General features: G+C 39.2%; 1 protein-coding gene across 3 annotated transcripts; it reads left to right on the top strand.

Moving 5' to 3' along the window:
* The first annotated feature begins 3,127 nt into the window (after positions 1–3,127).
* LOC103974881 (probable inactive ATP-dependent zinc metalloprotease FTSHI 4, chloroplastic) lies at positions 3,128–26,521 on the top strand. 3 transcript variants are annotated; one of them, XM_065092137.1, is made up of 17 exons: positions 3,128–3,458; positions 3,778–4,033; positions 5,107–5,482; positions 5,940–6,198; positions 7,377–7,508; positions 8,887–8,961; positions 9,021–9,146; positions 9,246–9,355; positions 9,434–9,512; positions 9,630–9,767; positions 10,038–10,149; positions 18,737–18,900; positions 19,010–19,115; positions 19,252–19,328; positions 24,765–24,908; positions 24,993–25,178; positions 26,008–26,521. In XM_065092137.1, the coding sequence occupies exons 1-16, from the start codon at positions 3,195–3,197 to the stop codon at positions 25,134–25,136; spliced, it is 2,562 nt and encodes an 853-aa protein (XP_064948209.1). In that variant the 5' UTR covers positions 3,128–3,194; the 3' UTR covers positions 25,137–25,178; positions 26,008–26,521. The 3 variants fall into 3 exon arrangements, with proteins under 3 accessions (XP_064948209.1, XP_064948208.1, XP_064948210.1); XM_065092136.1 differs by having other exon boundaries at positions 25,971–26,521; XM_065092138.1 differs by lacking the exon at positions 26,008–26,521 and adding an exon at positions 25,914–25,933.
* Positions 26,522–26,528: the final 7 nt, after the last annotated feature.

The following is a 26,528-nucleotide window of genomic DNA, read 5'->3' as shown; positions in this document are numbered from 1 at the left end:
CTTCGTGGATAATAATCCATAGGAGGTCATTCAAGCCTATTACCCTTGTGAATAAGATGCTAAGGGAGGATGTTAAGCTCATTACAAATATTATCCTTAGCCCATCAAGTATTAAAGTTGACCCCCAACGCTAGCCCAAGGGTCAGACCTTTTTTCCAAAAAAAACCTCTTGCATTGTTTAAGAACTTCTTACCTAACTTGAGCATCAGAGGTTTTAGGTCGGTAAACTCCCCTCGATGCTAACTTTTAAGTAGGAACACACCGAGATGACATATACTACCTCAGCCTAACCTCAAGACTACCTCAAGTAGGTTGGATTTACGCGAAGACCACATCGGAGTCACCTCACCTGTGTTAAGACTGCCATGAGGGTTCCTTGGATGTCTCGATGCCTTCATGTCAAGATCAAGTTGACTAACTCATTCCTTGACAATACTCTCCTCAATATTCTATCGCTAGAAGGAGGGCCTTGAAAGCTGTAAGAATGTCCATCTACTAGCTCTCTCAATGAGTGCTCTAGTGAAGAAGCTCTACCCCAATCTATAGTACATTTACACAAGGCTGATAGTTGCCCTCATTTCCTTAGGTGAATTTGTCCACCTCTACTCAAATATCGGGGTGCTACTAGTGCTTGTTTAACAACTCATGACTCTCACCACTAGGGACAAACGTGGGGCACTTAGTTGCTCCCATCGAAGCATTCCTGAATCTCACACATCAAGTGTAGGCGCTCACATGGATGATACAGATGATTGCCCCACTTCTGCCCTAATTGGCCCAATAGACCATGTCATCGTCACAACCGCAGCCAATGTCTCAACCACCATTAGCACTTACACCCGTTGGGGCTCCCCGACTAAGCCAACATCAGTAGCCTAAGACTGACCCTGACCCATTGAATTATCGGCAGAAGGAACACCTTGCTCCCCGATGGTGAAATTTAGTGTGCTATTGCACCAAGGCCCGACCTTACTTGAATCGAAGACCCAATCAAAATATTCAATGGATGACTCCTCGAGAGTCCAACTAAAACAGATAGATCAGCGCCTAGACAAGATGCACTAGGAGTTCTAGTGGTTTTGAAGGGAAGAGGCGGATGACCCCATCTTGGGCCACTCCTCATTTTATCTAGAGCATCGAAAAGGAGTCAATCCCAATAATTTTTATCTTCCATCACTAGAAGCCTTCGATGGTAGCTTTGACCTAGTAGAGCACATCATTTCTTTTCGAGCTTAAATGTCTTTGTATGATACCCCAAATGCTTTGATGTGTCGTGCGTCTCCAACAATACTAAGTGGCTTGACACAGGAATGGTATAGTCATTTGAAGCTACTTTTGGTCTTTTTCTTTATCTAGCTCACAAAGAAATTTGAGCTTCACTTTCTTATAAACATGTGTCCGAGGCCCTCAGCAGTAATACTGCTTAAGTTGAGACAAAGGGAGGATGAAACCCTCTCTGACTTTGTCATGCGATTCACTGGTAAAATTCAAGACGTGCAAGAAGCCCATCCTCCTTGGTGACACAAGCTTTTATGATAGGCTTCAGATCCACGTACTTCTTCTAGTCATTAGTAGAGAAGCCACTGATGACAATCCCCGAGATTCTTCAAAGGGCCAACTAAAATATAGCTACGAAAGCAATGATCTCCGACAAGTGTGAATAAACACACAAAATGTCACATCAAGAACTATCTCAGACATCAACTTCGGACTTGTTGTAGCGAAGGAAGTATGGTTGACCCGAGGTTACTCATCCAAGGTCCGAGTCAACTCCTCTCAACATGACAAGGATTGAGATATTCCTACAAACAAAGGAGAAAAGACTCTTGAAGGACCCATTACCGATAAGAACTCCTTTGGAAAGAAGAGACAAATTAAAGTATTATTGCTTCCATGATTATTATGACCATAACATGAAGGAGTATCATGATTTGAAGGAGCAAATCAAAGAATTCATTCATCGGGGGCACCTTGGGAGGTTCATTTGAAAACCCTAGGAACCTTTGCCTCACCCACAAGGTCCGGTGAAAAGACAAATTAACGTGATCATTGACGAACCCATCTCGGGAGGGGATAGCTCCTTGAGGTGCAAAACTTGTGCCCGAGACTAAAAAAAAGTGCAAAAATAACTTTCAAGGAAGAAGAGACAGAGTACCTCGAACCAAACTACGATAATGCTCTAGTGGTCTCTTTGAGGATGGTCAACGCTCGGGTGAAAATGATCATGATCGTAGTTTTGCCAATATTTTATTTTGATGGCTTTTAAAAACTTAGACTATTAGCTAATGATCTCTTCCCTATGATGTCTTGGCTAACAAGATTAATAGGCAACTCCATCTACCTACTTAAGACTATGAGCTTACACGTCACATTTGATGATGAATCCTGCTCCAAGATGATGATGGCCAAGTTCACAGTGATGGATATCCCTTCGGCCTATAACATAATCATTGGCTAACTCACTCTCAACTGATTGAAGGTCGTGGTATCCACCTATCACATGGTGATGAAGTTTCCGATAAGAACTTATGTTTTGGGGTGTTGAATATAGAATAAATTGATAACATAAAGAGTATTAAATATAATATATACTCAAGGACACCATGGCATATACCAATTTGAACTATATATTTTAGGGCATCGAAGTAGGAGATGCATAAGAATATTATATCATGCTTACTTCAATTGCTTGCATAGGGACTATACGATATAGAAGATATGTAAGGGTGTTGAAGAATGCTGACTTAAATTATCGATATGTCAGATATTACAAGAAGATCAATATAACATTATTACTTAAGCCCAACTTACATACTTAGATTACTTTAGGATCAAAGCATGTCGAATTCAGCTTTCTATATAGGGAATCTTATATGTAAAAGATGCACGAGATTGATGGCCGATGCACGTAAAACAAAAGTCTTAACTCATAAAAGAAATGAAAAAAAAAGAAACTTCCATAACAAGGGAAAAAGGGGTACGTGGACTCATATCGTGTGATACTTCTCCTTCATAGCGGGCCGGCCCATAGCAGAAGTGGAAACTCACTCAGAAGTCTAAAACCGGTTTCGGATCCAATTTAAACAGCATCCGACCCTTTTTGTGCTTCCCTTCTATTACGATCTCCTCGATGGATAAACCCCTCGAATCGCCGACCCACCCTCGCTTTGCAGAGCGGAGGGGATAAGCCGGCGATGGCTTCTCATTATCCGATTTCGCCCGCTGCCTCCCGCTTCTCGAGTCCCTCTCCTCTTTTCGTTCCTTCGTTCCGCTCGCTAAGAACCAATCTCTGGTGCCAACGATTTAAAAATCGCCTCTCTGTTTCCGTTCCGCTCGAGAACGCCCGTTTCAGAGTTCGGAGCTTGGAATCGAACACCTCTCTTGGCGGTGATGGTGAAGCAGCCGCTGAGGAATCAGCAGTGACGCAAGAGGATCTGGAGTCACAGCGGCTTTTCGAGGTGTGGTTCTGTTTTGATTATTATAGTTTTCGGTTGGATAAAGGTGTGATCTTTAGTTTCTTTTCAGTGTCTTCAGTAGTGTAGGAAGTTTCTCTGGCGCTAAGATATTAATTTATGTGGTTTATTTTATTTGGCTAAGATGCGAAAGTCTCATGATCGGTCTATGGTTTATTTTTGCATTTTCTTTCGGGTCTGAATGTGAACGGTGAAATGGTAAGTTCAATTCTTACCAACCTGTGAGATTCACTTTTACCTACTGGCAGCATTTTTGTGACAATGATATGTCCTCATGCTTGGAACATTCTGAATGGGTTTTCAGAAGTTGAAGGGTTTGGAGCAGCATCGTATTGATAAATTGGAAAAGTTTGAGAATAAAGCAAATCTGCAATTGGAGAGGCAGCTTGTCATGGCTTCCTGCTGGAGTAGAGCATTGCTGACTTTTCAGGGAAAATTGAAGGGAACTGAATGGGATCCAGAGAACTCTCATAGAATTGATTTTAGTGAATTCTGGAATCTACTCAATTCGAACAATGTCCAGTTCATGGAGTACTCAAATTTTGGCCAGACCATCTCCGGTATGTGATCCATCTCTTTTCTTTGTTCCAAGCATTTTCATTTGTTTTTGAAGTTGCTAGTCTTGTTCTCTGGTTCATTGTTCCAAGTATTTACTGGAATAACAGTAGCTTCATCAACACAAGTATTTTGTTCTCTTTCTTCATTGTCATAGTGCTAATTATTGGAAGTTATGGTCAATTGAAAATCATATATTTTTTGGTTTCTTTTAAGGTATATATGGTGAACTGATACTCAACCACTTTTGCATGATATACGTTGCACACTGATGATTACAAAATCATTAAGACAACTCTACCATTCCCTGGTCGGATTGATACATACTGGTCGGTACTGGTGTGCCAACACACTATACTTTGGCATATACTAGTGATTTGTAGGAAGAGGAAGGAAGAAGAGAAAGCAATGGAGGAAGAGGAAGAAGTAGGAAGAAGAGGAAGTGGTGAAGGAGGAGGGAGGAGGAACCCTACCCATGGCCGACAGCATGCAGTGAGCAACAGGAGGTAGCAGCAGCAAACGACAGTGGCAGGGAGGTATGCTGCACTCCCTGCACATGGAGAAGAGCACTTTCATTCGCGAACCGTAGTTGTAGGGAAAACCATTTTTTTTACAATTTTAATGGGTTGGACCAGATCCCCAACATGGAGGCGGTCCGCGTACCAATTCATGTGCAGAACGGTATGTACTGCCTGTTTCATACTAGTCTGGGCAAAATGTCATTCCATGGTGCCGTTCAGTATGTTCTTTTTGCAATTAACCATTCATTGACTTATATGTTAATTGTCATGTTACGTGTCCCGACATTAAAATTTAGAGTGAAGCCACCTTTTTTGGAGCACACTGACTTTTATAATCATTTCATTATATAGCCAGATTATTGGTCAATCTATAAAGTTATCCATTATCATTCAGTCAAGTCTATGTATATGATGTTGATTTTTGTTACCTTGCAGCAATGAGTATTTTGCTTTTCAGAAAAGGTAGCTCAAGGACATGTTTACCTCATTAAGTTTTACATTCGTTAATTTCTATGTGCTGTTTTTTGTATTTTCAATTAGTGTATTGTTGTCTGCAGTAATCTTGCCATATTACAGAGATGGAAGGAGAGGGGAAAGAAAGGAAAACTCAAATAGAGAAATTGTGTATCGCCGCCATATTGTTGACCAAATGCCAGTTGATGGGTGGAATGATGTTTGGAGTAAATTGCACCAGCAACTTGTAAACGTTGATGTTATAAATGTGGATTCTGTATCTGCTGAGGTCTATGGTACCATTGCAACTGCTGTTGTGTGGTCTATGCGTTTGGCTCTTTCAATTGCTATTTACCTATGGGTTGATAGTGTGATGAGACCAATTTACGCCAAGTTAATTCCATGTGACTTGGGTCCACCTATGAAGAAAGTAAGGAAGCCCCTTAAGAGTGATACGCTAGGATCTTTGGGCAAAAGTCGGTGAGTAAACAAATCATATGCTAATGAACTTTTTATCAATAGGCATTTGACAGCTTAATAAAAAGGGATTCACAGTTTTATTTTTTATTTTTCAGAAGAAAATTATTTCGTGTGTAAAATTAACATGAACATTATGTTTTGTTGATGATTGATGTCTTTGGATCATTTCACTTTTACTATTGCTCAAAAAAGATTTACGTAAAACTGTCTGGTCAGCTTTTTCCTTCATATAATGTTTAGATGCAGCAATTTTGGAATATAAGGAACTAAGTCAATGGGTATTTTGTGTCCACGAGGTCTTTGCTACGAGTGTCACAGATAATCAATATTTCTTGATTTAGTGTGCCATTTTGGGCCATCTGTCTCTTTCTAGGTATTCTAGCTGAAGTGAAAAATTCTATTTAGAGAAATATAGAATCTCTAATAGTTATTTATGTGCTTACTTCCATTTGCCCAGTGCAAAATTCATATCTGCAGAAGAGACTACAGGTGTCACATTTGATGATTTTGCGGGCCAGGAGTATATAAAGCTGGAATTGCAAGAAATTGTCCGAATCCTCAAAAATGATAAAGAATTTCAAGATAAGGGTATCTATTGTCCTAAAGGTGTGCTTCTTCATGGACCACCTGGAACAGGAAAAACACTGCTGGCTAAAGCTATTGCAGGTGAAGCAGGACTTCCCTTCTTTGCAGCAAATGGCACTGATTTTGTTGAGGTAAAACTTCATTTCTTTACTTTATGGTTTGCATATAAACAAAATGAAAATCTATGTCCTTGACAAATTGCCACCATTTTGCTACTCAAATGTTGTATTATGTGACACCTTTTTGTTCCCTTCTCTCTGCGTGGGTGTCTTACCACCTTGAAACTTTACTCCATTGTAATTGCTATAGTTCTTTCATCTTAATGGTGTGGTTGCAAGAGATGAAAAAATTTTTCTTTGGCTACTGAAGCAAACTAAATTTAGCTTTTTTTTACTTCTTGTGAAATTAAATTGAAAATATTATATCATGTTGACATCTTGATCTTGCAGTGATTTTATGAAGCATGTTGGTGATCTCTTTTCCCCTTCTTCTACTATTTATTTTCTCAGCTAGGATTTATGATTTATTTTTTTATATCTTTTTCTTGTGCATGCTAATGGTAGATGCTCAAATCCATGTAACCTTTGTAATAAAAAAAGAAAAAAAATTGTTGTTGAGATCAGTTAACAGTATTTGTCATCTACTTTTGGTTTGCTTTTCTTTCAGATGTTAGAGATCTGCATCTCTCATGGAAAGTGGTAAATTAATGAATATTTTGCGAAGATACTGTTCAAATTTTGGGTCTTGGTAAATCACATTAACATGAGAAACTAGTTTCCTACTTCTTGTGCAGCTTGACCACTTAAACTCTTCGTAAATTGCTTCTGTTCATTATGTTTCTATTTGGCTGAACTTCCTCACATTAATTGATTATTTTTTAGTTGAAAATATATGATAATGGGAGAAAAATTACCATGCAGCTAGATTTGTTATCTATGTATTTTGAAGTTTATTTTTTTCTTGTACAAGATAAGATCTGCTTGGTTGTATATCATGGGACATGTGTATGTCATTTTGACATAAGATGTCAAAACAGATAAATTCTCAATATGTTCAATGTGTGATTGTCAATATTGATGTGGTTTGTACTTTGTAGCATCTATCCTGTGCATGGTACAATGTGCATAACTTATGCACTCACATGTGTTATTTCATGTGTTAAATGATTTACATAAGCTGCATTCAAAGAAAGTTCCCATCCATTTTATAATGATTCTACATATGCATTAAGTACTACAGATTACTGTTTGCTTGGTATATATGTTCCAAGTTAAGCTCAACAAGCATTCATTTATATCTTCTCTGGCAGATGTTTGTAGGTGTTGCTGCAGCTCGTGTAAAAGATCTATTTTCTAGTGCTAGATCATATGCTCCATCAATAATATTTATTGATGAGATTGACGCAATTGGCAGTAAACGTGGTGGGCCGGATATTGGTGGGGTGAGATCTGTTCAAAATTTGACTATTCTTGCCTGCATGTACTGACTGCATCATGGCTTGTCTTATTTTTTGTTAGAATGCTGGTACATGAGTATGGATATGTATTTATTCAAATTTTGCTCTATCTAACATGGTTTTTACACTGCAATAGTCATGGTTTAACTTGACATTTACCTTTTTTGGGTTGCAGTATTTTTTATTGGAAGAAATCTGTTTATAACAAATATTAAAATACCTATTGTGTTGCTGTACAAGTTTAGAAAGTAATTTTGTTTATTGTTTGCTTATCAATGATAATTTTATAAGAACTTGTGCTTTAGGAGAACTGATACAAACAATAGAAGTTGTTAATGTATTTAGGATAAGTTTAATCCAAATTAGAGCAGAATAAATAAATAATTTTGGCAATTTACTCTGTAGTGAGTAATAGTTACATAGGCATCCAGGAGGAAGCTTTGAAGACGTGCTTATGATAGATTTCCTTTATGCCTATGAGTAACTAATAGTTAAGGAATGCCATTTGTTGATTACAATTAGAAGAGAAGTCATTCATTTTGGCTTGAGCTTCTGTTTCTGTCAAATTCATAGAGGAAGGCTTATGTTTGTGTTGATAGTAAATCATAAATTTGAAGTTCATGTTAACCAACGCTATTGTGGCAACAGCTAATAAATTTGTTCATATTATGCTCAGAATAAAGAAATACTTTGCAGATTTTCCCATTCTTCTCTTTCTTCTTTTCACCACATAAATCCTGGCAACACAATAAGCCTCATAACTGACCTAAATTTGCCACCACCCATGTATAAATGAGCTGTATCACTTTCCATAGCAGGGATTATTCGTTTGGAAGGATGCCCTACCTTATACTTGACAGTAAAACAAATAACCAGGTTCTTGAAGATAAGTAACAAGTAGTACCTAGTTTTGTATATACTAAAGAATGTTAATGTAAAATTCAGATGATTATACTAAAGAAGGTTAATGTGAAGTTCAGATAATTTTGTCTAACTTGTCATGAAGAAACAGTGTTATAAAAAACCCGAGTCCCATAAACAAGATGGAATGAACAAGTTCCTCCCATCAGGTATCGTAGAAGAATCACCAGTTCAGTAGCTTTTAGCGGTGCCATCACTAATACGTAATGATAATGCTCTCGTTGTATTTTTTCCATATTTCTTTTAATATTTGAAAGTTCCTTACATGGTTTAGGTATATCCATGTGTAATATGTTATACCATGGTTGTTTGTTTTCTTCCTTTTTTTTTCGTAGTTTCTGCTTCAATAACTTCTTTTCGAGAGAAAGACAGTGAGATCCACTCACTTTTCCATGACTTCTTGTTTACGACAATTAGTAACACAAGAACAAGCTTCTTACAGGGTGGTGCTGAGAGGGAGCAGGGTTTGCTTCAGATTTTGACTGAGATGGATGGATTTAAGGAATCGACATCACAGGTTTGTTAACTTTTATAAATCTTGCCCTTAGCAGACATTGCTATAATCAACTGCTGCAGATTTTAGTTATAGGTGCAACCAATCGCTTGGATATCTTGGATCCAGCCCTTCTGAGAAAGGGTCGCTTTGACAAGATTATAAGGGTTGGCTTGCCTACTAAAGACGGACGACTGGCCATATTGCAGGTACCAGAATGGTTCTATTTCACTTTTTGGAATTTGGTTTGTTTAGAACTATGTCTGGGGGATTGTTGGTGGATAACCTTTGTATTTATGCTACAACAGGTGCATGCTAGAAATAAATATTTCAGATCAGAAATGGAAAAAAATGTTCTCCTACAGGAAGTTGCTGAACTTACAGAAGATTTTACTGGAGCAGAGTTGCAAAATATACTGTAATTACTTTCTAGAGCTTTGTAAATTTATATGTCCACCTGTCTGGGGACACCTGACAAACTTCTGTTGATGGACAGGAATGAAGCTGGAATTTTAACTGCAAGAAAAGATCAAGACTACATTGGAAGAGAAGAGCTATTGGAGGCTTTAGAGAGGGTTGGTTGTCCCATCTGTCAGAGTACTTAGAGAACAATGATTGTGGCTTGTGGGATTAGTTGAGTCAATCCAGCACCGTCATACACGGTAACATCCTAACTTGTGTAAATTTTTCAGCAAAAAGGTACCTTTCAGACGGGTCAAGAAGACAGTGAGGAAATGCCGGAGGAATTAAAGCTTCGGTTAGCATATAGAGAAGCAGCTGTTGCTGTTCTTGCATGTTTTTATCCAGATTCTCACTGTCCATTTGTAGAGGTTTGTAGAAGGAAAGGTTCAAGCTGCTTACTACTTTATCTTAAAAAACAAATGCCATTTTTAGTTGTTTCCTGTCTTAACATACCAGCACAAAGCACAATGGCAGGTGGTTGGAGAGGCTGCTGCAGCACCAACCAGTGGGTCCAGTGCTACCTCCTTGCCTCTCCAATCGCCTGCCATATGCCTACGTGGGCATAGGATTGGTGGTTTTCTTATTTTGTGGTGTGGATGCCACTTGTGATTCATATAAACAAAATTCTACTTTTGCAGACTGATATCCGTTCCATTCGTAGTAAGCCAAATATGCGTTACACTAAGGTTTCAGGAAAACCTTTCTTGAGGAAATCTGATTATGTAAACTCTATTGTGCGAGCTTGTGCACGTAAGTACCATTTTGTATTTTTTACTACTTGTTTAAGCAAGTTATCTTTAATTTATTATCTTTATTTTATTATGCTTCACATCAAGGTTCGCCTTACCTGTCCGAATCGGTGTCTTGGCCGATGGTACAGTACGTACCACTTTGTACCAATGTACCATGTGTCGGTACGGTGGGATGTACCAATGACATGAAAAATAGTCGAAAATAGCTCTAAAATTTTTTGAAAAATAGGAAAAAGTTAGATTAAAGTTTTTAAGTTTGAAATAAATATAAATTTAGTATAATTTTATCAAAAATAATCTAAATTAGGAAATAATAGTGGCACATATCTTTTTCGAACCTTGAGGAGTAGCTTTGTGGTACGTTCTGGACTATCCTTTCGTTAATATTGAATTATCTATAAAGAAATAATTTGAATTGTTAGATTATTTGTTAAACAATTTAAATTTTAAGATTCAAATAAATTAAGTAATTGATTGTTGGATATATCTAGTTCTACCATAAAAAAGAACGATAGGACTCCATGGGCGGTGGATCGGGGTTCTCGATCTTATGTATCTGTATATTAATTTGATATGTTTGTCAGATCTAATACTGATATTAATCCCACAACATAGTATAATGATACACCGTATGCTATTGGTGCATTAATGTGATGATGGTTGTAGTCTAATTGTCGTGAACCGCATGTGCCAGAGGTGGCTCCTGAGAAAAGTATGATTGTGGCATGTATTGGTGCAAAACATGGAGAATGTCGAAACTTTTACTTTCAACACTGATATGTTGTTTCGTATCATAATATTGATCACCGTACTGCTGCTCGGAGAAGAATGATCAATTATCACCATACTGTTGCCCGGAGAAGAATGACCAACTAGCACGTCGAGCTCTATGATATAAATTTTGGGTGGCATGCATAAAATACTACTCGGTCCATGCCTCACCCTCAAGCTGTGTAGACGGGACCATTGACTTCTCGACGTCATTTTCATCGTCATTTAAGGCATTACTGTCCATATCACTGCCATGTCTTTGGACTGAGCGGGTTGCTGAATTCAATTGAGAAAGCGTCTACAGATCTTCGATCAGAGAGTTCTACCTCTCATTTAGATGTTAATCCTCCCTAACTAGCTTAATCCAATCCACACATCATAGCTTTGTGAAGTTTTAAGAGTGTACAAATGTGAGAATGAGCGAAAGAAGTGAGTGACAAAGAAGTTGAGAGAGTATAAGAGTTTGAGAGAGTGAAAGAAGGTGAAAGAGGGGGGAGGAAAGGGTTTAAAAACCCTTTCAAATGCATTTTACCGTTAGAAAGGGGCCAAGTCTGAGCTGTCTGTCGATAATAGTCGGATTGCAATACAGAGCCTCTTAGTATATACCACCCGACATAGTGACACGGACTTAGCTGGTTTTGCCTAAGTCGTGCGGCACCCTTGCGTGTCCGTCCGCAAAGGTCAGCCTCCCCGATGACTCCCATTGTCCCTTAGGACCAACAAAAGAGAGAACAGGCAAAAGAGAACGCCTCAATTGGGATCCACAAGCAAACATGTCCGAAAAACACTTCATAGACAATGCAAATTACAAACAGACTTTACAAGCTCTGAACAGTGGCACAACAAAGGGTAAAATGGTCCATTACAGACCGAAAAGCTCTCGCACGTGTCCACATGACACAACCTTTATTTACAAGCTTAAAGAGGCCACCACCCAACTAAAATGGGACTTATAAGCCTTCGGCCGCCCCTTTACATTCTGTACAGGGCATGAACATGCCAAAAGACACGGACACACATAAGCATTACATCCAACATCTTGTTGAGAAGTTTGTCCGTGACATTCTCCCCCACTTATCCCTTCGACGTCCTCGTCGAAGCCTTTGTGAACACTGCAACTCTTCGCCTTTGCTGAGTCTTCAATCTTCTGCTCCAGCTGCAATGCGCTTCCTGGCTCCCAGCTGCTCTCCGCTGCTGTTTTTGAGTAGTCGAACTTTGATCCGCCATGCTGCTTCAACTCACTAATGACTCTGACTCTGGTGTGGGGTTGGCTGAGTTGTGTTGATCCTTGTTGATTCCTGCGGATCTCCTAGATGAAGGAAAAGACCATCTTTACTGCGCCAGTCTCTCAAAATTCCCACATGCTGCTTGAACTGGGTGGATGCTTGTTGGAGCTTTAACGAGCATCGCCTCGCAAACTTCTGAAGTTTTTGGGTCCTTCCTCCACAAAATCTGCTCATTGACTCTTCTTTCAGTTAGTTGTCACATCCAAGTAGGTTCGCATCACTTCCGCTTTCGATTGGCATTTCATTGGGAAATGAAGCGGACAATCTACTCTCAGTAGCACTGATCACCGTTGGTGAGGATTTGACAACTATTGTCTTCCATTATCTTCGAAGGGTCTTTGAACTTGTGCAGAGCTCCTCTGCTGGATAGATAAGAGAACTGGGGTACTCGGTTTCGCCCATTCTCTTAAGAGTTGAGAAGGCAAAGGTTACTTGACTTCGCCCGCCTCCTCGAGGTTGTACTTCATGCATCGAGCTGGTTACTGGCCTTCGCCTGCTCTTTGCTCACACTTCTGAAGCACTTGAAGTGTTTGCACTCCTTGCATTGAGTTAGTTACTGTGATTCACCTTCTCAAAGCCATTGAACTTCTGGAATGCAGGAAGTTTCCACCCCAACTTGGAGTAATTCTCTGATAGATGAGGTCGCCTCTGGGATTGTACCGTCTTCTCCATCAACCCTGCCGCCTACTCCATTGAGTAGCAAAGGTACAGCACCGCGTACTGCCAGCTTCGTTCCTTGGTCGTGCACTCTTGCATGACCCGAAGTCCTTCACTTACGGCTGTCTTGATGAGAAGCACACTGACACCGGTCTTACGAAGTTCCTCGGCCTCTGCCCTTCAGCCTTGTCCCGGTACTTGGAGATTGCCTCTGCATGCTCCACCTCCTCGGCCCCTTTCACGACCAAACGCTCTCCCTCCGTGAGAGCAAGGGATCAATGACTTTGACGGAAGTCCCGCCTCTGCGGTACCATGGCGCTGCCATGCCCATGGCCCTACTATCCGTCGCCTCGCATCTGAATCCCTTTTCTTCACGATCAGTAGAGATGTCTCCGTGGCACTCCTCTGAGTCCACCTCCATTCTAACTGATTGCTTGACTTTGGGTAGCTAAGTCCCTCTGGACTCATCGTCGCTTCCTCGCCCCTTTCGACCTCCTGCTTCAACACCTCTGTGTTCTCCAAGCAGTCTGTTTGGTCGATGGAAAGACAGACTGCAACTCCCATGCATGGCCTCTGCCATCACATTGTAGGGTTTGCACCAATTCTGTTCTCCTTAGCTTCCTTGGTAGCAACGTTCGCTTACTCGACCTTGTCCTCTGACTTGTCGGGCTCCCTTAAGTGAATATGAGCTCTGGAGTAGTCCAACTCTCCAGCTGCTTCGATCATACCTCTGCATGATCAAGTCCCTCCCATGGGACTCCCTGGTACTTGCATACGAACTTTTCCCTTGGTGGAACCCAGCCCCCATATGCTGATGACCAAGGTTTTCATCCGATGCAAAATTCGGTGCACGCCCGGAAGACCCGCCTCTGCGGTACCATGGCCTTCACTCCTTGAATCCATAGCCCTTCTTGCCGTCGTGTTGTTCACCAAAGCGGAGCTCCCAGTAGCTCCCGATCATACCTCCATATGATCTCATCTCTCACGGGACCAAGTTGTGTGTATCGCATTGCCACGAACTGTTCCACCACGATCCGCTGCACCATGTCGCCTCCTGGTGACATCTCCATTGCATTCTGATCCTTGTGGAATAAACTCGAATTGTGAACCCTCCATGTGTGGCCTCTGCCAATACATCGCAGGGTCTCATCCACCTTCGGTTTTGTTCGCTCCTTTGGCAATCGACCTTCATCCACCCACTCTTGGGCCACACCTAGATGAAGCACCGCTCTAGGACAGTCCGTCGCCTAGTAGCTCCCGAAGTCCCCCGACTTCGCTGCAATTGGTGCACCATTGTCTGGATCCTGGGCCTCTGCCCCTACCAGCACAATCTCCGCTGCGCACCGCTTCCTTCATAGCAACTCGAATGGCAACACTGTGGCATATTCTTCAAGAGTACCCGCCTCTGCGTCCTCTTGCCCCGTGCTAAGGCCTTCTGAACCCAACTTCGCCTCCGCAAATTGAGTCGCCTTAGTTCCTCCATCAAATGCTTCTCCGAGATAAGGTGCATGTGCCCCGAAGCTCCCTTCGTCTTTGGCACCATGCAAGATGAGTCCACTCCGTCAGAATGAAGGACCCATGGAACAACATGATCCTGCTCTTGCCTCTGCAAGAGCTCATGTCCTTGACCTCTGTCTAAGAAAAGCACTGTGCCTCTGCTCCATGTTCCAACTTCTCTGCTGGCTCCCTTCATGCGGCTTGGGTACTTCGCCAAGTTACACCCAAGTTTCTCCGCTCCTCGTTTCTGCATTGAGTCGATGGTGGCCCTTGTGCCCATCATTCCACGGGTCAGCCCTCCCTTGAATCCGATCTCCACATCGACTCCAAGTGTGCCTTCATTTAAGTTACTTTAGGTCGCTCCCCCACTTGATCTCGCAATGCATCCACCAATGCATTCTCTCAAGCGAGATCATGCGGCAACTCCTCGCTGCTTGCTCGGTCCATTGAGTTTCGTGGAGTTGTTGTTTGTGAGGTACTCCTCCTCAACATGTGAAGTCCGTCTCACATGATTCTCCCTCTGGAGTGCCGAGACTTATCCCTCCTGGATAACTGTCCCATTGGAGCAACATCTCTCTTCGTTTCGGAGACCACCATCCCCTTGGACTACTCCGATCTGCTGAGCAAACTGTGCATTGTTCTGCCTCCTGCAAACGCACTTGCTAGATTGCGACTCCTCGTCAATACAGCCCCCGCTGCACCCCTCAAGGCCTAGCAACATGCTGAACTCATTGCACACTTCCGCCTCCTACGGACGTATCCTTCACATACCGAAGAGAAAGTTTCAATGCTCCATGGCGCCGAGTCTCGGTCGCCTTGGGATGGCCACGAACATTCCATCGTCCGCATACAAGCCCATGCATGAGTACCAAATTCTTCGAGTTAGCAATTCCCCTCACCTCTGTGAGCTTTGCATAACTCTTTTGGTCGTTGAGCAACTCATTCCAACTTGCATGGTCTCATTCTTGCCAAGCGCCTCGCTTGCCTAGAGCACCATCAAGTATAGTTGTCAACGTTGAGCCGTAGCTCAAACTCAGCCATCCCAACCTTTGTGCGCTCCAAATTCTTCCAAGCTTGCCTGTTCTCGTGGTGCCTCTTGCGCGAAGGGTTGGCCATTCCTCTGAATGCCAATCTCAGATGCCCGCTCCTCTGAGCGACTCTTTTCCCTACATCTCCATGCCCGTTTTTCCCTCAAACGGTCGCGCGTGTGCTGACTGCCCTCAACGCAGCCCCGCTAGGTCCCTCACGTTTGCATGTCAAGTGTTTCTATGAGTGCTTGTCCCGCTCTGATACCATATGACACGGACTTAGCTGGTTTTGCCTAAGTCGTGCGGCACCCTTGCGTGTCCGTCCGCAAAGGTCAGCCTCCCCGAAGACTCCCATTGTCCCTTAGGACCAACAAAAGAGAGAACAGGCAAAAGAGAACGCCTCAATTGGGATCCACAAGCAAACATGTCCGAAAAACACTTCATAGACAATGCAAATTACAAACAGACTTTACAAGCTCTGAACAGTGGCACAACAAAGGGTAAAATGGTCCATTACAGACCGAAAAGCTCTCGCACGTGTCCACATGACACAACCTTTATTTACAAGCCTAAAGAGGCCACCACCCAACTAAAATGGGACTTATAAGCCTTCGGCCGCCCCTTTACATTCTGTACAGGGCATGAACATGCCAAAAGACACGGACACACATAAGCATTACATCCAACATCTTGTTGAGAAGTTTGTCCGTGACAATAGGGTGGTCCATGTATCGGTCCCTTGTCGGACTGATATGTGCTGCCCATAATGGGCGATATACCATGGTATGGCGAACCATGCTTCACATGATAAACATTGAATGTTGTTAAAGATACCACAAGAAAATGCTAATAGCAATAATACTGGAAGGAGTTAATCACATTTTGATAAAAGTTATTCCACCTTTTCTTTGGAAGTTTTTGGTAAGGTTATCGTGGATAGTGCTGTTCTTGATCTGTTGACCGCATTTTTTCATGCTAGTCAAGGCCTAAGCTATTCAATTGCAGAAATGTAAAATTTGTGATCTCTAGAAATTGGAAAGGACATGTTTTAGATTTTACTATTTATGGTCTAATAGGGTGAGCTGGTAAGGAATGACATGGAATTGATAGATGAAGCTTCTGAATTTTGTTGAGTATCAGGATTGAGGTTTCTCCACCCATCCCTCTCTCTCTCTCTCTCTCTCTCTCTCATGTTTTTTGCGTGCTGCCATGCTTTAAATGATATTGAAGTCCAAATGAAGATGGATGATACATGTAGTTACCTTTGCTAAGCTGCATTAAGGGCTATCTTTTGCAGCTTAGATTTAGATTCGTAGGTAAGATGATTTGGGATCGTCTTTGTCATTATTGTTCTGGCGGATACTTGTTAATATTCTAGGTCACTCTGATCGATAAAGGTACTAATCAAATATTCAAATTATTGTCAATATACAAACAGCAGATATACTGCCAAAAGGGTAGAATTAAACGAGATCATGTCTCTCCAGCTCTTTCAGAGCTATTGCAAGTTTGAGGTGGCATGACCTCAGTTGTCATCTGCCTAGTCAATGACTACTGGGACAAGACCTGAGTTGCTAATTCTCCAAAGGAAGGTTGAGGCAACGATCATCACAACAAAGGGTTTGAAACCTCATTTGATATATTTTTAGCGAGTGGTGGAGACTTTGATAAATCATCACAGGGTTCTAGGCTTGAATCCTGCTTTTGCCATTTATCCTTTAGAAAAAAAAAGTAATAACTCTTTAGAAGGTGCCAACTAGCTTAGCTGGTAAAGATTTTGACGATTCATCGTAAGGCCGTGGTTCAAATCCCACTTTTGCTACTTACCTTTTGTCAAACAAAAAAAAGGTAGAATAAACAGAGAAAATACTGATGCAGTCAGTAGTCAAGTGTAATTTTAGTTAGCATCTTGATTACTGCAATAGAATCTAGATTAAGTGTTTGTTACTATTCCTCTGTGATTATCAGATAGCTTTCATGATTTCTATGATCATGAATTAGTTTCTTTAGAATGTCAGGACGGCCTTTTAGACTTGGAGTCTTGTTGAAAGGTGTCATGGCTGGATGATTAACTGGGGTTTTGTTTTAGTTAATTGCTCAAAATCAAGCATAGCATTTATACATGAAGCCAAAGGATTAAATGAAATCCAATGGAGGGACAACTCTTCACGTTACCATAGCATGAATAACAGCCATCACAATATGTGAAAAGTAACACCAATAGTTCAGGTTATGGTTTTTCTGAGGTGGAACAATGGTCAGAAATAAATTAGTCCTGTGAGTAATTTGGATGTGTCCTTGTGTTGTAAAACAATGGTCTAATTTTTGGAGTTAAAGAGCTTGGTAGTTCGATTTTCGCTGATCCAATGAAAGTTTCTTCTGTCAAGGATGGATTTAGTAAGCCCTTTTTACTGTTTGTAACATAATATAGTCATTCCAAATTCTCCACCACTGAATTCAATTCGTCAGTGACAGGGGCCTCGAACTCATTCGTCATGGGGCCTCCTGCTGTTCTGATTAGGTCTAAACTGAGCTCCTTGTTTAGTGATTGAATAACAATCACTTGTTTTACCAAACTAAGCTCATTTAATTTTTTAATGCATGAACTATTTTGTTGTCTGCTTGCACAATCAATGGTAGCGAATAGATGATGCTTCTTTTGTTGAAGTTAGACTTCACTGGAATACTGACTGAATTAATATTTCCCTGTTGATTGGCATGGAAAATGGTACTCTGAAATAAAAGGTTCCGGCATTGCTTAATTTCTTTGGTGGATAGAACATACATTATTAATCTGAACATAATCTTCTCGAGAGAGTGGAGAGATCTCTTCAGTATTGTTTCTGAGCATATTGTAAGGAGATTCATACCTTTTGACCCACTGATATTTGTTCTTTGGTATCAGCTGTTGGTCTTAGTTTGACAGGATTTGTTCCAAATATTTATATTGAACATTGTTTAGGTCAGACTTACTTCCAATCAGAAATGCCCCTTCTTGGCGACCAAAGAAATTGCTCCTTTTTTATGGCACTCCATGTACTGCCCAACAATTCACATGATCTGTAATTCTGCCAACTAGTTCATCACCTTTTAGGATTACTTGTAATTAGAAGTTTTTTTCAATTTTAACCCCCTCGTTTCTTTTAATAATAGTTCATGCATTCACCTAATTATTAAATGGAATAATGACTAACTCTTCCATCAATTTTCATGAAAATGTTATATATCTTACATATGTCGATTTACATATCTTGTCTCTAATGATTTCTCCTTGTGCTCCTTAATAATTTTTTTGCTTGAAAACAGAACCTTATCCTTTTTCTTTCTTGGTTTCTTAAATCCATAGCTAGAGTTATTGAAGAGGAGATATTTGGAATAGATAATTTGTGCTGGATTTCTGCAAAGGCTACTTCTGAAGCATCGACTAGTGCAGAGCGTTTAATTCTCCAAACAGGGATGACTGCATTTGGAAAAGCGTATTACAGAAACCAAAGTGATCTTGTGCTTCATGTACATAGATAAATTCAACATCATTGTTCTCATATATGCAAGATTAGGTTCAGTAAATGGCATCTCTTTTATCCTCCTTGGTAACCAGCTGCAAATGTTTTGGATGCAGCTTGCAGCAAAACTGGAGGCGCTCAGGCATGAATACATGCGTTTTTCTGTTGAGAAGTGCTCATCTGTTCTGAGAGAATATCGTTCGGCAGTTGAGACAATTACAGGTATATTGATCTATTACTTATTCTGACTACATGTACCTCAATCAATTTGCTTGAAGGGCTAGTCATATAAACAGGGCAACAAAAAAATTGGCCTGGTATATTGGACAGTGATATCATGTCATTTATGCTGTGTTAGATGTTTTGCTTGAGAAAGGAGAGATCAAGGCGAAGGAGATATGGGACATTTATCGAAAAGCACCACGGATTCCTCAAGTATGTATATCATTTGCGTCCATTATTTTCTTTGTTGCTTGATATTTGGCTTTGATATTCAACTACTTGCGACATAACCTTTTATATATGGTCAATATTGCTCACATGTTACCTTTCACTTTTAGTCATATGCTTTACTCCTCAGTTCAATGGTTTCTTGACGAGTCACTGATTACATCAAAAGAGTAATGCATTTACAGGTGGATAGTGCAAAGCCAGGAACCCAAAAAGTACATTAGTGTGTAAAATGACACTACATGAAACAAATATTTAAGGGGAGGAGCATGGCACGTGTGCATCCCTTGTTACTCTTCTAAAATATCGTGACCTTATCATGAAACGAGTGTTGCAACAAAGAACATGAGTATATATAAATGCTTAAGATATTCACATTTTAATGCAAACCAGAAGACTAAAGTAACAAATAATCAGCTCTGTGGAACCTTTTGAGATCATATTTTGCTTTACATTGATTATATTACTTTAATGATGTCTTTCCTACTGAGTTGATTGTTATGCATGTACTGTAATCTTCTCCTTTCCTTGGTCTTGCAGCAGCATACATCTGCACTAGAATGATCTAAATCACTGACATGTGCACCTTGTGAAGTGAGTCACATGACATTTATTAGTCCTTGTTGAAGTAAAGAAACTTCGGATTGAATTTTTAGCTGTATTTAAGATATCAGTTCATCTCCAGCGTCAAGAAGCTGCTTCTTTGTGGTTCCTGCCTCTAATGTGTCTTGCTGTGGATGTTAATAAATGTATTTTTAAATTTGTTCCTGTATTTCAAAGATACACCTACATTCTGAAATTGAAACAAATAGGAGTATTTATTATAGGAAGACCAAAATATTCATTAGAAACTATTGATAATATTAAATGCTCGTAATTTAACTAAGGATATTGTTCTAAATTGATGACAACAAAAGATCCACAAGGCTGACTCCAAATAGTTGGGACAATATGGCTTGTTATAGTTGTTGTATGCTGTGCCGGTCTGGTAGATTCCCAAAAACCAGTGTCTTGGTTCATTTGATGCGTTATTTGATAGTTTGAAGTTGATTGAGATTGTAGTTATCCAAGGGTATAAAAATTCTTCATAGTTATCAGGAATGTGCTTCTCGAGTTCCTTGGTAGCTTCATATTCAGAATAATTATTCCCATGAACCTTAGCGTTTCATGATCTATCACCTGACTAGAAATCTCTTCATAGGGCAAATCTTTTAAAACTCAACTTGCCATCTCATTAACATACTTTCAACACTAAAATGTCAAACGCATCATGAACACCAGATAGCAAGGGGGGTAGTGCCAATCTATAAGCCACATCTATGACTCTCCAATATTTCGAATGGCCCAATTTATCATTGAACCCAAATTGCATTACCCCATGATTTTCAAAGTGGAATTCCAAATACATCTTTAAACATTAACATAAATTTTCAATATAGTCTAGTCAGTGCAAATGTGCATCATCATCAATTTCTTGTTCTTGGCAGAATTCTAAATAAAGACTAGGCTCGGCAATCTCAACTCACCAACATCATTCCAACATATAGGGGAGCTACGCCTACACCTTCCATGGAATGCCTCAAAGGGTGTCATTTAGATAACTGTTTGGAAGCTAAGCAAATCAGTATAAGGGTAGATGTTTGTCCTAAGAACTAACAAAATCCAAGACCATTTGTTTTATTCCAAAAAAATAATTATAACAATATGTATGTATATACATACATACATATATGTGAGTGGTTGTAGGTCTTTAGAGGTGCATTGAGACTTGAATATCTCTGTAGCTTAACAGTAGTTTATTCATCTTATTTTTTCTCTCATTCACCTTTGGGATTTACTTCTTGGATAGTAAAATATCCAATTAGGAGGGTGATATCCTTACTAGGTTGGTCATTGGATAAAAAATTATCTAATTCAACGTTCAATCCAACTTATTGTAGATATGGGCTAAAATTTTAACCATATAATCTCATTAATGATCCTACTTGATTATTTAATTAATAATACTCTTAGTCTTTTTGTTTGATTGGTACATCTATTTAAAAAAGGATAGATTAATCAAAATAAAAATAATTTATTATCCTTATATGCTCAAAGACATTTCAGTTTCGCTCACAACCCGTAGGACTATAAGTCAAATTAAGAATTTTGATAACCAATTGTTACAAGTTAGGAGTGGAATTTCTAACGAGACTCGACTATTCAGCTGTAAAATTTATTTTATTATTAACAATAACATATTATACATGAAATTAACTATATAAATTTATAAATACTTGGGGATATAGTTGTTCTAAATTGAACTGTCATTGGAATTCCAAAAAGACCATCAACATTCTTATATAAAAATAATTCACGTGTGACTTATCTTGCACATCAAGGCTTGGAACCAATATTGTAATGCACTTATATAACTCATTTACAACTTCTATATCAAACTCAATGGAGGTGTTCTTATAAAAGAATTTTGGATTCAAATAATATTTTGCTGCATGTAATGACTGGTGAAGTTAACAATTTCATATTTCGTCAATAATTACAAATATTTTTTAATATTTTTCTTCATTTTCATCAAAGAACTTTTGAATCATCTTCTTTGTTCTATCCTTAGCCTTATAAATATATCCTATTATATATTTTTTTTTATTATCTGCCAACCGAAGGATTCAAACAAGAGACCTCATTACCTTTAATGTATAAACTGTACGATTTCAAAAAGACGACATTAAGATAATATCATCGGCCCTTTTGTCTTTTGCTTGTTTGCTTGTCATCCATTTCTTCGAGGTAAACATGTTTCTCATGTTATGTTTTTAATGATGCATGCTCTGTAATGTCAAGGAAGTAGCAAATCAGGTGACACTATATCTCACCAATTCCTTGTTGCCTGTGAATTGTGTCATTATATTCAAAATCCCAGTATGATTATAGAGAAATCCAACAACAAAGATTCCCTGTTTAAAGTTTTTTTAATGTCAAGAATCTTCTCAATATCCTCCAATATTAAATCAATGCAATGTGCCGCACATGGAATGTAATATAAGTGTTGTCTTTTTACTCCAAGTAATTTACCTAAGACAAAATAAAATTCTTAAGACTTAGGAGTCACATAGTTTTTCCATTCAAATTTGAGATAAAGTAAATAACGAATTAAAAAATTTAAAAGATAAATCTTACCAACTAACACATTGTTGTTTCCATTGCTGGTTATGACTTGGACGATATTTTGTTCACCAATTTCTTCCACTAATTTATTAAGTAATTTATATATATTTTCTCCTAATTTCATAAAAAATGATGCATCTATTGACTTCACAAACATGGTTCCTAAAGAACGATTGGTCATAAAATTAATTATACTTCTATGTCTCCTGTCGATCCAAGCATCTGACATAATAAAACAATCATGTTTTACACATGATTCTTTGTGATGCTTTAATAAGTCATTTGTATAATTAACTCTTTTTTCAATAATGAAACTCGTAACTCATAATAACTAGAAGGTTTTTATCTCTCACCATATCTTCCAATAACTTTAATCATCCCTTTAAAACTGTTTAAATGACAAGTACTAAGAAGAAGGCCAGCCTGATAGAAGAAGCGAGTAATGTGTTGAATCGTTCTTCCCCTTATTTCCTTATCACAAGCATCACTTATTATTTGTTTGTCTTAATTTTGTTTCTGCTTGCCCCTATTGCTTCTGTGATCTTTGATACATATATAAGTCCCTCGGTTCTTTTTTACTCTTCTTAACCATTATGACTTCTTTTCTTTTTTTGTCATATACTCTTTTTCCAATTGGATTGATACTTTTTGAATAATCTTCTTCATCATCATCTCTAATATGTTCAACATTATCCCTGGGTAAAATCCCATAAGATTCATTCATTTGCATCTTTTTTCCGTCATATAAGCTAATAACTCTTCTTTTACATTAGGTGGACACTTTTTGCATGTTGATGCATTCTTGAAGTTTCCTACTTATGCTGTTGTATACGAAAAATACCATCTCTAGTAATCTTATCATAGAAAATACAAGTAATTGCATTAGGATCTTTAGAATCCTTTGATAATTGTATTTTCAAGTTAGGATCCTTGAATTTTTTTTTATGAATATTTTGAATTGCTTTGTACACTTGTCATTAATCCTCAAACCCTAATAATAGTTCTAAATAAATATATATTAGTAGTGCTAAAATCTAAATAGGGACTATTATATGATAACAATTGTTAACAATCTATTGTTAACGATATTTAATCTATTGTTAACAATAGTTAGAGGGGAGAAAAGAGTCACCAACGGTGGAAATTGGGGAAGGAGAGAGCGGCGGTGATAGTGGAACTTTCGGACGACGGCGATGACGACAAAGGAAGCTTCGGACGACAGTAGCAGTGGCGGCGAAGGAACCTACAGACGACAGCAGCAACAATGGAGAAAGCTTCAGACGTCGGTAGTTAAAGCTGGGGACGACGACGTCGTGGGTGGCGGAAGCTTTAGATTTGTCCGTTGGTGGCGGAGTAAGCTACGGTCCTCTCCCTCGATGGTGGAAGGAGCTACACATAGAAGCAGTGGCGGTCCTGTGCGTCGGCGGAGAGCTAGTGGTAGAGGAAATGTCGACGGTGAAGGCAGAGACTATGTTATGGTTTAAGGCTCGGGGTCACGCAAGGGGGTGGGGGGTGGGTTTTGCAACTATAGTAATACTATGTAGTTGAGTTGGTTCAATTGAACAAACTAGCTACCCGAACCAAACTTACTAGTCTGGTTTGGTTGCATAGTCTCAATCGGGCACTCGCCTGAGGTACTCGGCGCCTGGTTTCAGACGAGTGCCTAGGTAGTGCTTCACTAAAGTGCATCGCTTGGCTAATCTGAGGCGCTTGGGCCTTGCCTTGCCTCACTCGAGCGCCTGAGCACCTATTTAAACCCCTGGTTTAAAAATAACATTTATAGGATTGGTTAGAAAATATTAAAAGCAAAATGTAAAAGAAATTACCAAGGAGTAAGGCCACACAAGAATCATCATATAATAACTTAATTTGGGATCTTATATGGTGTATAAGTAGGTCTTAGATTATATTATGATATAAACGAGATTTTCATTGATGAAAATGATCAGAAAAAGAGGGTTGTGAATGAAGAAAGAAACCTGTATTTAACAAGCGTTTTACTGAAGTTAGGAGAGAGAAAGGATTATAGGAAGTAGGGCAGTGTAAGTCTTAGATTGGATTTGTACAAGTCAATCTGTTTATTCTGCAGAATGTGAGATGGTGTGCATCATGAGGCACAACAATCTTGCTCTGTTTCTATGTTTGTGTATCTTCTATGCTAGTTTGTCCTTGCAAAGTAAGATTGAGATTCTATCAATGTTCAATGTGGAACTAAACTTGCTGCTTTTTCTTGTATTTGTTTGGTCCTGGTTGCAGCCTCCTGTTCATCCAGTTGATGAGTATGGAGCACTTATTTATGCTGGAAGATGGGGAAATCATGGTGTCTCTCTTCCGGGGAGGGTTACCTTTGCACCAGGATATGTTGGGTTTTCCACATTTGGTGCACCCAGGCCTTTGGAGGTATGTCATTGTACATAATGATAACTATCATCTGAATTAAAAGTGATCCTTCATGTTGTAGCTAATTGTTTTCTTTCTGTACAGACACAAATCATCAGTGACCAAGCATGGAAGTTGATTGATGACATTTGGGATAACAAAATAAAGGACATCAAGAATGAAGTCTCTAGGCAGATTGAAGAAGACACAGAAAGACCACAGCTTTTGCTGGCTGACCACTTCCTTTGAGACTAAATACACTTTATCCTTATATGATTCCCGTCCCCCCTTGTGAGTATAAATTTGATTTAATAGAATATTTCATGATTAGCAAGAAGACAACATGAAGATGTGTTCTTGCCTTGGAACTTAGTTGCAATTTCATGCTGGACTTGTTGAATTCTATTCAGGTTTTATGCCTTGAGAGGAAAAGGAAACCTTATGTTTAGGTTCTTTCTTGTAAATGTCTAATGTTTTTCCACAACAGGTGTGATCAAACTTAATGGAAAAAAAAATATCATCATATCAACGTCCAAGTCTTGATTGTTTCTGAAGTTTAGTTAGGTATTTATAAGATGTGGAAGTTTTTTCTCCTATTACATTCATAAGTTTGAGCTAATCCATTCATAATATTATTAATAGATGTATTTCAGGACTGGGAAAACCAAGTCATTGAATTGATGCCTTGTAATTATTGTTAAAAGGATTATGTATGGATTTTCTTTTCACTTGTTCATACAGAGGTGCATGCTTTTTCTTTGGTAAAAATAGATAAACAAATATATAAAAATGTAACAGAAGATGTGCTAGTTTCAAGAGTTTTATAGACAAGAAAATTTATTTGGATTAATTTCTTTGAAAACTTTACCAACTTTAGGCCTGAAATCCAATTTAAACAAGAATCGTAGGTTTCCAATTCTTTTAAGTTGAACTCTTTTCTAGATGCAGTTCTTGGCATGCTCCTAAATCATCAAGTAGAGTGCAGTACCTAGCTTTAATATTAAGTGGCTCAATCTTATTGTGCAGTTAAACATCTGATGAATCACCTTAATATGATATTAGTGGCTCAATCTTATTGTGCAGTTAAACATCTGACGAATCACACACACGTCCGTGGCAGGTGTCCAGGTGAAGCAGTTTTGCTCATGATAAGTTCGCACTTTTGCTCTAAACTCCGGCCAGGCTCGGATGTGTGCGGTTGTGTTGCATAAATTCTAAATGAAGAGTGCATTCATGGAGGTTTCTGGCTGTGTCATCTACCTTATGTTGCTCTCTACAAACAAGTGCATGTTTGCTCCAGTGAGTCAGGATTTATATGCCAAACATCTGACAAAAGTGAGATATGTTGTTCCAGTCCTCACTACCTTATTCTGTTCTTCACAAACGAGGGCATGTTTGGTCCAGTGGGTCAGGATTTATATGCTAAACATATGAGAAAAAGCGAGATATGTCGTTCCATCATCACCATTTATCGAACAATACATTATATTTTGTGGAACAGTCAGGAAAAAGTGCCCGAGGTCTCATGTTCTTGTATCGAAATGTCACTGACTGATCTGTTAGCTTTGTAAACATCATTACAGAAATCACGTTTGGCATTTAACTCGTGATCCAAGTTTTATTGATTCGGAACACCTGATT

Source organism: Musa acuminata, chromosome BXJ2-1 (genome assembly GCF_036884655.1).
Source record: "Musa acuminata AAA Group cultivar baxijiao chromosome BXJ2-1, Cavendish_Baxijiao_AAA, whole genome shotgun sequence".
In the NCBI taxonomy this organism is placed as follows: domain Eukaryota; kingdom Viridiplantae; phylum Streptophyta; class Magnoliopsida; order Zingiberales; family Musaceae; genus Musa; species Musa acuminata.
This window is presented reverse-complemented; position numbering and strand designations above follow the sequence as displayed.